Below are 16,051 nucleotides of genomic sequence, written 5' to 3' on the forward strand. Positions count from 1 at the left end.
CCCGCCTCCGAGGCAGCGCTAAGGAGCAGTGAGCCGACATCCTCTGAGGGGTCCTCGACTGTGAGGGGCCACATGCTGTCCCGAGTGCCCCCCTCTAGTGCACAAATGTCGTGCTCCAAGGCCTCTAGTTTTGAAGTAAATCTCTGGGAGGGAATTGGCTGGTGCTGCCGTTCAGCCTGGGGAGCTGTGGTTTGGGCACTGTGTGTGAAGTGTGCTGGGGTCTGAGTTACTACCCAGGCTCGGCAGCTCCCATTTCTCACGGCCGCTGGGGTGAGAGTCCATTAATTCAGAACCTCCAGGCGGGGGCCCACAAAAACATCTTCTCGGTGTAGAAACTTGCTTTAGGAGCAGACTTTGTCTTGAGTGGTTTGCACTATGTCCCTCCTTAGGGCCTTAGGGCCCTGGGAGCCCAAGGTGCATTGGGTGCGAATACCCCTGAGATGTCATTTGCATAAAAGGGCAGAGCTGTGTGTCCGCCGGCAGTGGCTCAGCGGTTGAGCATGGACCTATGAACCAGGTCATAATTAGATTCCTGGTCAGGGCACATGCCCAGGTTTTGGGCTCCATCCCCAGTAGGGGGAGTGCAGGAGGCAGCTGATCAGTGATTCTCTTTAATCATTGATGTTTCTCTATCTCCCTCTCCCTTCTCTCTGAAATAAAAAATACATGTCTTTTTTTTTTAAATATATTTTATTGATTTTGTACAGAGAGGAAGGGAGAGAGACAGAGAGTTAGAAACATCGATGAGAGAGAGTCATCAATCAGCTGCCTCTTGCACACCCCCTACTGGGGATATGCCCCCAACCAAGGTACTTGCCCTTGACCGGAATCAAACCCGGGACCTTTCAGTCCCCAAGCCTACGCTCTATCCATTGAGCCAAACCGGTTTCGGCAAAAATAACGTATGTCTTTTAAAAAAGAAAAAGGGGCCCTGGCGGATTTGGCTCAGTGGATAAGTGTCAGCTTGCAGACTGAAGGGTCCTGGGTTTGATGCTGGTCAAGGGCACATGTCCGGGTCTCAGTCTTGGTCCCCATTAGGGGTTATGTAGGAGGCAGCCAATCAATGATCCTCTCATCATTTATGTTTCTATCTCTTCTTCTCCCTCTCTGAAATCAATAAGAATATGTAAAGAAAAGGGTAGAGCTGTGAGAGGATGTTGGGGTATACTCCCTGAGGTGGCACCTCGGAAACTGTGTGTGGCTATCAGTTCTCACTTGGTTTTCCTTCTGCTTCCAGTGGAGTCTCCACCACCATAGACCCCTTCTGGGACATCAGCTTAGATCTGCCCGGCTCCTCCTCCCCATTCTGGCCCCTGAGCCCCGGGAGTGAGGGCAGCGTGGTGAACGGGGAAAGCCATGCGTCAGGAACCACTACGCTGACGGACTGCTTGCGAAGGTAAGGAACCTGCCGGCACTTTTGCAGAAAAATAAAGTGCTTTCCTTGCAGACAGTTGTCTCTCTTGCCTTGAGGCTGTTCAGGAGTCAATCCCTGATACGGTAGGGCCACCCAGGGTCTCCGTAGTCGGTTCTTTCACGTCTGCTATGGAGCCTGAGGAAAGGTGTGACAACATGCAAATGGCTTCACTTGGTGCCCAAAGACTCATACTGGTTTGTCACATTTTTGCAAGGTGAGTAGATATTGTCCATCTAGCTTTGTCTGTGGGACGTTTGTATGTCAGCTCTTCACCCCGTCCCCAGTGTGAACGAACTGTGCAGCTCCCTCACTGCTGTGCTAAGAACCGTCCGGAGTCTGCACTGAGGAGCCCTCCGCCGAGGCGGGGGGATGGACTCTCAGCTAACCGACTGTGATGACTGGCCGTGACCCCCAGAGGGCGGTATATGGGGCTGACTCCATTTGTTAGAGGCTTCACAGTCTGACTCCCACAATAGTCTATGAGGGTTCCTTTTTCTCTGTATCCTCTCCATCACTTGTTTGCTGATTTATTGATTATAAGCTATTCTGACATGTGTAAAGTGAATACTTCATTATAGTTTTAATTTGTATTTCTCTGATGATTAGTGACATTCAGCTTCTTTTTTATAATATATTTTATTGATTTTGTACAGAGAGGAAGGGAGAGAGATAGTGAGTTAGAAATATTGATGAGAGAGAGTCATCGATCAGCTGCCTCTTGCACACCCCCCACCGGGGATATGCCCGCAACCAGGGTACATGCCCTTGACTGTAATCGAACCTGGGTCCCTTCAGACCCCAAGCCAACGCTCTATCCATTGAGCCAAACCGGTCTCAGCTTCTTTTCATTTTTATTGGTCATTTGTGTGTTCTATTTGGAGAAGTGTCTATTCAGGTCTTTTATCCATTATTAAGTTGTTTATGGTTTTGAGTTTTATAAGTTCTTTATAAATTTTGGGAATTAACTCCTTATTAGATGTATCGTTGGCAATGTTCTCTCATTCAGTGGGTTGTCTTTTCATTTTGTTAATGCTTTTCTTTGCTGCACAAAAACTTTATACTTCAATGTGGTCCCATTTGTGTATTTTTTGTTTTGTTTTTCTTGCCCAAGGAGATAAATCAGAAAAAATATTGCTTTGAAAAATGTCTGAGATTTAACTGCCTGTGTTTTCGTTGGGACTTTGATTGTTTTTTAAGCCTTATATTTAATTCCTCAGTCCATTTGAGTTTATTCTTGTGTGTGATATGAGGTGGTTTAGTTTCATTTTTTTGCACATATTTGTCTAATTTTTCCAGCACCATTAAATAGACTGGTTTTATCCCATTGCAGTTTATTTCCTCCTTCGTCAAATGTTACTTGACCATATGCTGTGGGTTTATTTCTGGGATGTCTCTTCAGTTCCATTATCTGTGTGTCTGTTTTTATGCCAGTACCAGGCTCTGTGATTACTATGGCCCTGTAGTATAGTGTGATGTCAGGTGGTGTGATCCTCCAACCTTTGTTCTTCTTTCTCAAGATGGCTGAGCTTGTTTGGTCCCATAAAAATTTTTGGACCATTTGTTCTAGTTTTGTGAAATACACCATTACTATCTTCATAGGAATTGTCTTGACTGTATAGATTGCTTTGGGTAGTGTGGATATTTTAATGATGTTAATTCTTCCAGTCCATGAACCTGATATATGATTCCTCTTATTTGTATCTTCAATTTCTTTCTTCAGTTTTATTAAGAGTTTTTGATTATAGGTCTTTTACATCCTTAAATTAACTCCTAGGTAAATAGATTTATTTAAAGCAATTGTAAATAGGATTGTTTTCTTAGTTTTGCTTCAGATAGTTCATGATTTATTTATTTTTTCAGATAAAAGCCAAAATATTTTATTCCATTAAAACAAATAATATAGCCGGAATTAGTTTGGCTCAGTGGTAGAGCTGAAGGGTCCCAGGTTCGATTCTCCTCAAGGGCAAGGCATGTACATTGGTTGCGGGCATATCCCCAGTAGGGGGTGTGCAAGAGGCAGCTGGTCGATGATTCTCTCTCATCAACATTTCTGTCTCTCTATTCCTCTATCCTCCTCTCTGTAAAAAATCAATAAAATATATATTTAAAAAACAAACAAAACACAATATATATTCCTTTATTCTTTTCTCTTTTTTAAAAATTATCACCCTAGGACAGTGGTCGGGAAACTGCAGCTCACGAGCCACATGCAGCTCTTTGGCTCCTTGAGTGTGGCTCTTCCACAAAATACCACACGCGGGCACACATGTACAGTGCGATTGAAACTTTGTGGCCCATGCACAGAAGTCGGCTTTCGGCCTGGATGAGTCTATTTTGAAGAAGTGCCATTAGAACACTCAAGGGGCCAAAGAGCCACATGTGGCTCGCGAGCCGCAGTTTGTCAACCACTGCCCTGGATGTGGGTTTTTTTTTAAGTTTTTATTTTTTTACATGCAATAAACATTAATATTTCAAGAAAAATTATCTTAAATATAATGTTACGTGCAATATCTCATTACTCTCTCAAGAAAAACTTATTTTAAATATAATACTACATACTAATGTTAAATATAATAATGTTATAGATCTTTAAAACTACTATTATAATATATGCAATGAACATAAATATTTCAAGAATAAAAGGATTTTAAGTATAATATTACCAAAACTTTATTAACATAGTATTATCACAAAAGTTGTAGAAAATATTAAAAATCTACAAATAACAGGATTACCTCTATCCTAAACTATTTTTTTCTCTCTAGCTCTATTTTTGTTGATGTACCGGTATACCGGTTAATAATGGCAGGTTTTGTAATCAAAGAAAACAGGATAATTTCAGGAGAAACATCAAAAGTGCTTTATTCCAAGTAATATCCATTGTTAGCTACCCCATCTTTCAGGTAATTTGTGGGTACCATCCCAATATAACTTTCCTTGTTTTGAGGCAGACCATTCAGAGATCCTATTTCCCCCTCCTTCATACATTTTTTTGAAGTGCTGCTCAGAAAGTGCGTGTGCCATTAATCAGAGCAAGTGGTCATCTGAAGGAGCAAGGTCTGGTGACTATGGCGGGTGGGGTAATACTTCCCAGGCAAGATCTTCTAACGTGTCTTTAACTGGTTTTGGAGTGTGTGATGGTGCGTCATCATGTAGCAAAATTACTTTGCAGTGTCTTCTGTCACATTCTGGTCGTTTCACGATCAAAGTGTGGCTCAAATTGATTATTTGTTGTCGGTAACGATCAATATTAACGATTTCACCTGGTTTTAGAAGCTCATAATACACCACACCTTCCTGATCCCGCCAAAGGCAGAGAGCATTGTCTTCTTTTCGAAGCGATTTGGCTTTGCAGTCTATGTTGATGGTTGACCTGGATCAACCATGGTTTTGTGTGTTTGGGATTCTCAAAATAAATCCACTTTACATCGCCAGTCGCAATTTCATGCAAAAAGAACTTTCATGCCATTGAAGTAACATTTTGCGGATGACTTTTCGGTTTTCCATTTGTCTTTTGTTCCATTGACGTGGCGTCCATTTTCCTTCTTTTAAAATCTTCCTCATTGCTTGTAAATGATTGGAAATTGTTTGCTGAGCAAAGTTTAATCTTTCCAAGTTTTTTTTGAGTTTGACACACATCTTTATCCAATAGTGCTTGTAATTGTTGGTCTTCAAACTTTTTTGGTTGACCTGGACGTTCTTTGTCTTTCACATTGAAATCATCACTTTTAAACCAGCATTCACAAGGATCTTGAGATGGAGCATGTTCACCGAAGTATGATAACTTTTTCTCCAAAATAATGTATTAAAACTTCCCACAGGCCAAAACCGGTTTGGCTCAGTGGATAGAGTGTCGGCCTGCGGACTGACAGGTCCCAGGTTCGATTCCGGTCAAGGGCATGTACCTTGGTTGCAGGGACATCCCCAGTAGGGGGTGTGCAAGAGGCAGCTGATTGATGTTTCTAACTCTCTATCCCTCTCTCTTCCTCTCTATAAAAAAAATCATTAAAATATATTTAAAAAACAAAACAAAAAACTTCCCACAAATGCTCTTTTTTGGGACGAAACTCGACATTTTGAAGCGTAAAAATATGTATGATGTTAACACCTTCAGCAAATTTGACATGAAGTTTTGAAGCTTGCTGTCAATACAACAAAACAGCATACATACCAAATTGCATATATATCAACATATGTGTAACTTCATTTATTGAAAAAAATCGGCATTATTAACCACTAAACCTAGTATAAAACTGCAGCTGATTTCTGGATATTTATTTTGTATCCTGCTACATTGCTGAATTTTATCAGTTCTGGTAGTTTTTTGTGCAACCTTTAATTTAGGGTTCTCTATATATGGTATCATGTCATCTGCAAGTAATGACAGTTTTACTTCTTCCTTTTCGTGTTGGATGTTTTTATTTCTCTCTCCCCATATCCCAAAAAAATGTTTTTACTTGATTTTAGAGGGAGAAGGAGAAACATTGATTGGCTGTCTCTTGCCACCCCTTACTGAGGATTAAGCTCACAACCTGGGTATGTGCCCTGATGGGTGTATGGGACTATACTCAACCAACTAAGCCACACCCACTAGAGCAATTTTTTCTTCTTGTCTGATTGCTGTGGTTCAGACTTTCAGTCCTATGTTGAAATAAGAGTGCTGAAAGCACACATCCCTGTTTTGTTCCTGATCTTAATGGGAACACCTTTAGCTTTTGCCTTTTGAGTATGAGGTAGGTGGTCACATATGGCCTTTATTGTGTTGAAGTGTGATTCGTCTATTTCCACTTTGTTGAGAGTTTTATAAAAAACTAGTGGCCCGGTGCATGAAATTCATGCACATTAAAAGGGGGTTAATTAGAGGAAATATTTTAATATTGCTATTTGCCCTTTCTCTATAATAGAATGTCAGAGATGAAAGAAAATTAGTAAAATGTGTATGAAAACCTTCCTCCTGTCAGAGACGGGCACACCACAGGACCCAGAGTCAAATTCCTGCCCACTCACATACGCCTCAAAATTCTGTGAGACCCAGACCTGGCCCACCTGCACCCCCTTTTCCCCTCCCTTTGGGCTAGATCCAGACCGGGCCAGTCCCACCCTTGTCAAGCCCTGCTGGGCAGGAGAAGTAGGCTCAGGTCCCCTGGCCCGGCGCCAGGGTCGGGGGTATGGCCTGAGGTCCCCCAGCCCAGACCCGGAGGGGGAGGGGTGTGCCTTGAGATTCTCCTGTCAGGCCCCGCTGGCTGGGGAGCATGCAGCTTCAGGTCCCCCATCGAGCCCCACCAGGTCGGGGGTGTGGCCTGAGGTCCCTGCTGATTGCTCATTGAGGCTCCTTATGGGAACTTGGCCTCAGCTGTGGGTGCAGCCATCTTTGTGACAGTTATGGTCAATTAGCATATTCCCTTTTTTAGGCGCTGGGTTTTATCAAATGCTTTTTCTGCATCTATTGATACGAATTTTATCCTTCATTGTATTTATGTGATATATAATGCTTAACCTTGCATACCTGGAATAAATCCCACTTGATGGTGGTATATAATCTTGTTAATGTATTGCTGGATCTGATTTGCTAATATTTTGAAGATTTTTGGCATCTATGTTTATCAGAGATATTTGCTTATTGTTTTCTTTCCTTGTGGTTTAGAATTAGGATAAGCCTGATCCTGTATAATGAGCTTGGGAGTCTTCCCTTCTCTTGAAGGAAACTTTTCTTGTTTCCTGACTCACTTGTGAAGCTATTCAGTCCAGGACTTTTCTTTGTTGGGAAGTTATTATTTTTTTAAATATATTTTATTAATTTTGTACAGAGAGGAAGGGAGAGAGATAGAGAGTTAGAAACATCGATGAGAGAGAGTCATCCATCAGCTGCCTCTTGCACACCACCTACTGGGGATATGCCCGCAACCAAGGTACATGCCCTTGACCGGAATCGAAACAGGGACCCTTCAGTCCCCAAGCCGACACTCTATCGATTGAGCCAAACCGGTCTCGGCTATTGGGAAGTATTTTTGTTTGTTTTAATCCTCACCTGAGGATTTTAGGTGGAGCGGAAGGGACACGGGGAGAGAGAAGCGTCCGGCTGGTCGCCTCCTGCACGCACCCTGACTGGGGACCGAGCCCGTGACCCTCTGTGCAGGAACCACACTGGCTAGGGCCGGAATCTTTTATTACTGCTTCAGTCTCATTCGCTGTAATCTGTTCACATTCTTCCATTCTTCTTGACTTAGCTTTGGAAGATTGCATGTTTCATCCAGATTGTCCAATTTATTGGCATTTAGTTGTTTGTAATATTTTTACAATCCTTTGTATTTCCTTGGTGTCAGTTTTTATTTTGCCCTTTTTATTGCCGATTTTATTTATTTGGGCCCTCTTTTTTTTTTTTCCTTGATGAGTTTGGTTAAAGGTTTGCCAATCTTGTTTTCTTTTCAAAGAACCAGCTATTGGTTTCATTGAATTTTTTATAAAGTTTTTTAGTACTTTTTTTTTTTTTTAGATTTATTTCTTCTCTGATTTTATTATTTCCTTTCTTATATTCACTTTGGGCTTTATTTTTTATTTTTCTAGTTCCTTTAAGTGCTAAGATAGGTTATTTGAAACTTGTTTCTTGAGGATCAGCCTATGATACTATGAATTTTTCTCTTAGGACTGATTTTGCTGTGTCCCACAGATGTTGTGTTCTCATTTTCATTTGTTTCAAGGTATCTTTTGATATCTTCCTTGATCTCATTCAACAATGAGATCATTTATTGTTTACTAACATGTTATTTAACCTCCATGTCTTTGTGTGTTTTCAGTGTCCTTGTGATTGATTTTAGTGTCATAGCGTTATGGTCAGAGAAGATGCTTGATATGATTTCAGTTTCCTTAAATTTATTTAGACTTGTTTTGTATCTTCATGTGCTCCATCCTAGGAAACATTACATGTCCACTTTTAAAGAATGCTCTGAAGGTAACAGTTAAATCCATCTGCTCTAGTGTGTCATTCAAGGCCGCCATCTCCTTGTTGGTTTGCTGTCTACAGTTCTGTCCATAGATGTTGATGGGGTTACTCTCCTCCTGTGACTGCGTTAGTGTCAGTTCCCCCTTTGTCCATCAAGATTGGCTGTACGTATTGAGGTGCGCTGTGTTGGGTGCATAAATGTTTACAAGGGTTACGTACTCTGTTGGATTGATCCCGTTAATGTGTAATATCCTTCTTGTCTCTTATTATCACCCTTGTTTTAAAAGATATTTTATCTAGGTATTGCTGCCCCAGCTTTTTTTCTCTTTTCCATGTGCCTGAATTATCTTTTTCCATCTCTTTGCTGTTAGTCTGTGTGTACCTTTTCGTATGAGGTGGCTCTCTTGTAGCCTTCATATGGTCCTTGTTTTATTACCCTTTCAGCTATAATGGAAGCATTTTTTAAAGTCATACAGAGAGAAGGTGACAGATGTATGAATGCATGTATGTTTTTACTAGGGAAATGAATCCATTGAAAGTGACAAAATAACTTTTCTGTCTTTTAACTCTTCCATGTTTTTTCTTAAAGTACGTTTTTTAAATGCCTTGTAGGTTTACCAGACCAGAGCACTTGGGAAGCAGTGCCAAGATCAAATGTAGTGGTTGCCATAGCTACCAGGAGTCCACTAAACAGCTCACCATGAAGAAGCTGCCGATTGTAGCCTGTTTTCATCTCAAAGTAAGTTCTCCAGAACAGCTTTCGTAGCAGACTCAGTCCCCGGCGCAGTGTGAGCTGCTGGTGGGTGCCAGGCGGTCCTCTCCCTGCTCTGGCAGGAGGGCGCTGGGTCAGGCTTTACTGTTCCTGCCTACGTTCTCCCATCCTCACCCCAAGTTTCCATTTGTCTTTCACTTTAAAAGCAGCAGGTCCCTTAGCATTATGACCCATCTAAGGGCCAGCAGGTGCTTTCCGGGAAGGGTCCAAGAGTAAGTTTTTAGGCCTTGCTGCCATGTGATCTCTGTTTCATAGTCTTTGTTTTATTTATTTACTTATATATATATATACATATATATATGTTATTGATTTTTTATTTTTATTTTTTTTTTTTTTTTGCAGAGAGGAAGGGAGAGGGATAGAGAGCTAAAAAAATCAATGAGAGAGAAACATCAATCAGTTGTCTCCTGCACGCCCCTTACTGGGGTGTGCCTGCAACCAAGGTACATGCCCTTGACCGGAATCGAACCTGGGACTCTTCTGTCCACAGGCTGACGCTCTATCCACTGAGCAAAACCGGCTAGGGCTCTTTGTTTTATTTTATGGCCCTTTAAAAATGTTAGAAAGCAAAACAAAAAGGACTCCTGCTTCCTGGCTGGTTGGATGCCTGGCGCCGTGGGAGGAGCGGTGCTGGTTCTGCTCCGGGGCTCCTTCCTGGCACACTGTGTACACAGCGTGTTACCACTTTGAACTTCATTTCAAACTTGCCCGGAACCCATACTTTACATTCATGTAGACGCTGTCTTACTGAGCCTTTCAGCTCCTCACACGGCCCAGAGGCCATGCGAGCATTGACGGAAAGCCCCGAGGCGCACACTCAGAACAACTCATTCCTCTACCTCTCCCCCTTTCCTAGCGATTTGAACACTCAGCCAAACTGCGACGCAAGATCACCACGTATGTGTCCTTCCCCCTGGAGCTGGACATGACCCCCTTCATGGCCTCCAGGTACGGGCCTCTGCAGGGCTCTGCCCCGGGAGGCTGTGGCTTTGTGGGGTCAGGATCGGCACTGGGTCTGTGGTGAGACCATTGTAGGCGTTGGCACAGCCATAACTGCTAAAGCCAAGCTCCTGTCTTGATCTTACCAAAACACATTTTATTTGTTTATTTAAAAAAAATTTTTTTAAATATATTTTATTGATTTTGTACAGAGAGGAAGGGAGAGAGATAGAGAGTTAGAAACATCGATGAGAGAGAGTCATCGATCAGCTGCCTCCTGCACACCCCCTACTGGGGATATGCCCGCAACCAAGGTACATGCCCTTGACCGGAATCGAACTCGGGACCTTTCAGTCCCCAAGCCGACGCTCTATCCATTGAGCCAAACCGGTCCCGGCTATTTTTAAATTTTTAATTCTTGATTGTAGAGACATCGATTTGCTGTTCCACTTATGTATTTGTGCTGACCGGGGACCAAACCCCAACCTTGGTGTGTCCTATGGGGACAGTGCTCTCACCCAGGCCCCTCCCCAGCCAGGGCCCCAGACACGCTGTGTTTAGTGAGCTGTTTTCCTAAGCTGTCCTTTGCTTTGGGTTTTCCCGGCCAGTCCTTGTCAAGATGGGACCACAGCAAGAAGGTGGCCTGTTAGCCGATGGAATTGGTTTGGGATACAGATAAGCATAGTTGTTTGCAGCTATAGATTCCATTTTTCTTGTTTCAAGTCATTATTATAGAGCACTTACAATTTACCCTCCAAAAGAAACGTGGCACTAATATATTATATTGGCCACATGTTGGTTTCCTGGAGCCACTGTGACAGACTGCTACAAACTCGGTGGCTGAAAGCAAGCTGGCAGAGCCGGGAAGGCCTCATTGCTCGTGGGCGGTGTGCTCCGGGAGGCCGGCAGGCACCGCCTCTGCGTCCTTCCGGCCGGTCTCTGCGAAGGAAGTAGAAGGTGTGTAAAATGGTGCAGCACGGCAGGCCCGTGAGGTTGTTGTCTGAGCCTTGCGTCCCTGCAGTTCGTGACTGTCATCCGTGTGCCGTAAGAGTTTCCAAACACGCAGGGCCTGGCCATGTAGTCAGGGCGCTGACCGCCTTCCCCAGGTGGCCCATGTAAGAAATGACGACAACCAACAAAAGCAGTGCAGTGCGAATGAATCAGTTATAGCGTTTTTGGGGGTGGGGGTCAAATCTGCAAAATATATCTGTCTTTGGTGTGCTGCAGGATTTTAAGTAATTAGTTTATGTGCCAGGAGATGGAAAAGGTTGAAGATGTCTGCTTCAGTTCCTTAGTTTGTTGATGTTGAGTTTTGCTCCGTTTGCTGCAGCAAAGAGAGCAGGATGAATGGACAGTACCAGCAGCCGGCCGACAGCCTCAGTAACGATAACAAGTGAGTGCGCCTGGCGGTGTGCGGGCCTCTCGGGTGGGAGCGGCGGACGCAGCCTTTCCCGGCGCGCTTGTTCCTTCGGCCGCTGGCCGCTTCCTGTAGCGCTGTCTCTTAGGAAAGGACTTGCTACCACCCTGATCGTGGACACCCGCCTGCTGTGGGGGCCTGAGCTCTGGGCCCTGGGCTCCTCCTCCGCTGGCATTGCCGCGGCTCTGCTCCCCGGCCTGCCTGGTGCCTCTGCCGTGCAGAAAGGGTGGAGGGAGAGCAGTCACCGGTCTCCCGGCCCCTTCCTCCCACCACGCCCGCCGCAGAGCGAAGGAGGCCATGCGGCCCGGCACCCGCTCTGGCTCCCGGGCACCATGGGGCCGCGGAGCCCCCCTTGCTGTGCAGGCTCTGGTGGTGGAGACACGGAGGTCACGGCGGCTCCTTCCCTTCCGAACAGGTACTCCCTGTTCGCGGTCGTTAACCACCAGGGGACCCTGGAGAGTGGCCACTACACCAGCTTCATCCGGCAGCACAAGGACCAGTGGTTCAAGTGTGACGACGCCATCATCACCAAGGCCAGCATCGAGGACGTGCTGGACAGCGAGGGGTACGTTGGGCGCAGCGTGGGCGCCACACACGTGGTGGTAGTGCCCAGGGCCATGTGCCCCGGTGGCTAATGCCAGCAGGCTTGTTGCAGGCGGGCCCGCCTCCGGAGCGCCCTGAGTGTTACGAGGGGTGCCCTGGCGGCCAGAGCGGGCGGGGGCTCCGGCATCTCCTTGCTCCTGCAGTTCAGGGGCTGTTCCTGGTGAGTGGGCGGAGGCTGGGCCTAGGGGGCTTGGGCATGAGCTGGGCACCGCCACTTCCCAGCTAAGGACCCTCGTCCTTGGGGACTAAGAACCAAAACCCATCCAAACGAGAATCCGCCTGCGGGGCCGGGGCCAGGGGAGGGCCGGTCGTGCGGGGGAGGGCCGGTCGTGCGGGGACTGCGGCCGTCAGCGTGCCCTTTGCCCCCGCAGGTACCTGCTGTTCTACCACAAGCAGTTCCTGGAGTACGAATAGGCCCACCTCTGCCCGGCGGAGCAAAGGCCGCCAGCGGCCGCCCCCGAACACCCGGCATCGCGGCACCACCCCGCAGCCCCACGGAACACCCGGCATCGCTGCACCACCCCGCAGCCCCACGGAACACCCGGCATCGCGACACCACCCCCCAGCCCCACGGAACACCCGGCATCACGGCACCACCCCGCAGCCCCAGAACACCCGGCATCGCGGCACCACCCCCCAGCCCCACGGAACACCCGGCATCGCGACACCACCCCGCAGCCCCACGGAACACCCGGCATCGCGACACCACCCCCCAGCCCCACGGAACACCCGGCATCGCGGCACCATCCGCAGCCCCAGAACACCCGGCATCGCTGCACCACCCCGCAGCCCCAGAACACCCGGCATCGCGGCACCACCCCCCAGCCCCAGAACACCCGGCATCGCGACACCACCCCCCAGCCCCACGGAACACCCAGCATCACGGCACCACCCCCAGCCCCACGGAACACCCGGCATCGCGGCACCACCCCCAGCCCCACGGAACACCCGGCATCGCGGCACCACCCCCCAGCCCCACGGAACACCCGGCATCGCGGCACCACCCCCCAGCCCCACGGAACACCCCCATCGCGGCACCACCCCCCAGCCCCACGGAACACCCCCATCGCGGCACCACCCCGCAGCGCCCGGGCCTGGGATCTGCACAGCGGGAGAGCCTGAGAGGAAGGCCTGCTGAGGGGGGTCCCTGCCGCATCTCCTCCCTCAGTGTGGGGCCGCCCAGGGCGCTGCGCTGTGCAGCTGAGGCCAGGCCAGAGGACCTGGCGGTGTTGGGTGTCCGTGTCGCACATGCAGGGAGGCGCTTGGCTTCAGCCAGCAGAGCCTGTGGGTGGAGGACACGGACCCCCAGGCTCTGCCTCAGAGCGCAGCCCCGACGCCCAGGGTGCCCGGCCACGCACCCCACCCCTGCTCTTCCGCGCCGCGGACCTCATAACCAGTGTTCCTGACAGGTGCATCGGGCTCACACTGAGCTGAGAGTTTCCTTCTCGAGAGGCTTGCTCTTCGCTGTTCGTTGCCCGCGCGCCCCCCCCCCCCCCCCCAGCCTTGGCGTCCTGGAGGCAGCTGGCAGGTGCGCGTCAGGCCATAGCGTGTCCCCTGGAGTGAACGATGCCTTTCCCACGGCCCCGCTGTTCTTCCTCCCTCGTGTTTCCCCTCGGCCGCCTGTCCACCTCCCCGGCACTGCCCGGTGAGGGGCGCGCTCGCCTGAGGGCCTGCCTCCGGCCAGGGCGGCTGCCTGCCTTGCGAGCAGAGCCGAGCTCGGCCTGTGCTGTGCTGGTCTGAGCTTTGGTCCCTTTCTGAGACGTGAGCCGCGGGGGACGCGCTGCTTGGGTGCGTTGGCAGCGCACCAGGGCCCCGAGCTGCGCTGCCCTCGGCCAGCAGACTCCTGAGACCGGGCTGACTGTTGGCTCTGCGGCCACAGGTGAGCTCGCCGTGTGCCCACAGAACCGGGTGAACACTGAAGCTGGAAATCCATGTGATGTCCCATCGGGACGTTCTTTCTCACTTTGAGAACATGTCACCCTCCTAGCCGACGGGCCGCCCAGAGCAGGCCGCGGGCCAGACCAGGCGCTAGCTGGGGGGTTGGCAGGCGGGACTCCAGGGGCGGGGCGGGTACATCCCGGCAAATGCCGGGCTGTGCAAAGCCGCGGGCCGCAGAGCCGCCCTCGTGGCAAAACCCCGAGTGATGATGGCTGTTCTTCGTTATCTCCCACCTCTACCCTCTCCCGGTCCCCTGGCGGCCCCCACACTGTGGTTTGTGCCCATGGCTTTGTTCCCCCTTTTCCTCACTCACACCCCTTCCCGGGCCCTGCCCCGGGCTGGCAGCCTGCTCTGTCCCCTGGGCTGCACAGTGAGGTGATGGTGCTGGTTCTCTGGCTGGTGGTTCCCCTCCACAGTGTTCTCCAGGCCCCGTCGTGCTGTCCCGAAGGGTAACGCTTTCTTCCTTTTAACGATCAAGTAGGATTCCTTGTGGCTGCCCCACGGCTGGCTGACCCCTCGTCTGCGGTGTCCGCGTCGCGGCTGTTGTGAGAGCGCCCGGTGGCCGCGGGCTCAGTCAGTCGCTGCGTTTATGGGGCGCAGGCTTTCCAGAGAAGCCAGGGGGGTGCCTGCCGGGGAAGGTGCTGGCAGTGGCGTCCTCGGTGATGAGCACAGCTGGGCAGCGAGCTGACGGCTTGTACCTGGGTCTCCCTGCGTCTGCTGCTGGGCCTCCGTGCGGGTGGCGGGCGTAAAGCCGGGGGAGTTTCCGGGAGATTATCTGACCTGGCCGGCCTGTGCCCGCCGCCCGCTGCCGCCGCTGGTGCAGCTCAGCAACCTGAGGACAGGACGGGGGGGGGGGGGGGGGGGGGGGGGGGGCAGTGGGCCACACGTGTCTGTGGACATTGAAGTGTGTGTCTCCACGTTGGTCCTCTCCCCTCCGGCCTCCCACGGGGCTGTGGTGGCGGTGAAAGCTTACATGGAATGGCCTTTGTAAAGAAGCTCCCGGTCCAGCTATTAAATTCAGGAAAGTGGTTTTGTTTCCTCCCCACCACCAGTGTGTGGGCTCCTGTCGTCACCCAGCGTGTCTGAGCAGCGCCCGCCCCGTCCTGTCCCTCTTGGGGTGCAGATGGCTCCGCGCGGGGGAGGTGCTGGCCCTCCTGCCGGGGCCGGCCGGCCTGTGCGCTTCGTTGTGTAAAACTGCCGGTGGGGTTTGTGCATGTTTGTGTTAGCTTGTTTTTAATAACTGAAGTGGCTGGGCCTGTGGGAACCAGAACAGGCGTGGAAAGGAAGAGTCCGGTGGCGGTGCCGTGGTTTGTACCAGATGTCTGCGCCTCTTCCTCTGCGGGTGGGGCGTGTGCCTTCCCTCCCTCCAGCTTGTAGTCGTCTGTGTCACAATAAAGCAGTTTTACTCCCACACCGGCTGCCTCGCCCCTTCCTCACACCGCAGCTCCACCTGGCCTGGCCCCGGGCGGGGGGCGACTGCCTGCGCAGTGCACAAGCCCCTCAGGGCTCCTTCGCACGTGGACGCGCGTCTGACGCCAAGCCCTGGCTGTGGTATAGAAGGCCTCCGGGTAAGGAAGTAAGGGGAGACGTTTGCTGTCAGCTCTGGTGGCCACAGGCGGCGGGCACCTGGGGACCCTCCCCGCACCTGCTCTGGCCCCAGCACCCCGGCTGCCGTGCACCGAGGGCCCGCGCCTTCGTTTCCGAGGTGCCAGGGAGGCCCGTGGTGCAGGGCGCCCCCTCAGGCTCCCTTCTGGGCGCGGAGCCCGCCCTCCAGGGCAGGGGGCGGGCGGTGAGGCTCGCTGCGAGCAGCAGTCCAGCTGCCCACCGAGCCTGCCACTGTCGGCGTTGGCCTGGGGAGCCGGCACCGTGTAGCGGCCTCTGGTTAGAAGCACACGTGGGCCCAGAAGAGCAGACAGCCCCAGCCGGGCGGAGGCCGCCCTGCCTGCTTGGAGGCAGCTGCCGGGTCCGCAGCAACAGTCAGCGGTGCGGCAGGCAGGGCGCGGGCGGCTGTGGGTGTTCCAGGGGGGA

The 16,051-nt window shown here is 50.4% G+C and overlaps 1 protein-coding gene across 2 annotated transcripts in view; it reads left to right on the forward strand.

Moving 5' to 3' along the window:
* USP22 (ubiquitin specific peptidase 22) overlaps positions 1-15,431 on the forward strand; it is a 41,627-nt gene extending 26,196 nt beyond the window's left edge. Inside the window, exons 8-14 of one of the 2 annotated variants that reach the window (XM_036452242.2) lie at positions 1,238-1,396; positions 1,545-1,628; positions 8,967-9,093; positions 9,983-10,074; positions 11,396-11,458; positions 11,898-12,047; positions 12,457-15,431. In XM_036452242.2, coding sequence (XP_036308135.1) covers positions 1,238-1,396; positions 1,545-1,628; positions 8,967-9,093; positions 9,983-10,074; positions 11,396-11,458; positions 11,898-12,047; positions 12,457-12,499 — 718 coding nt within the window. In that variant the 3' untranslated portion in view covers positions 12,500-15,431. The remainder of the gene's footprint in view (positions 1-1,237; positions 1,397-1,544; positions 1,629-8,966; positions 9,094-9,982; positions 10,075-11,395; positions 11,459-11,897; positions 12,048-12,456) is intronic. The other variant, XM_036452243.2, reaches the window with a different exon arrangement.
* The last annotated feature ends 620 nt before the right edge of the window (positions 15,432-16,051 follow it).

The sequence above is a fragment of the Pipistrellus kuhlii genome, unplaced genomic scaffold (genome assembly GCF_014108245.1).
Source record: "Pipistrellus kuhlii isolate mPipKuh1 unplaced genomic scaffold, mPipKuh1.p scaffold_m20_p_23, whole genome shotgun sequence".
NCBI lineage: Eukaryota > Metazoa > Chordata > Mammalia > Chiroptera > Vespertilionidae > Pipistrellus > Pipistrellus kuhlii.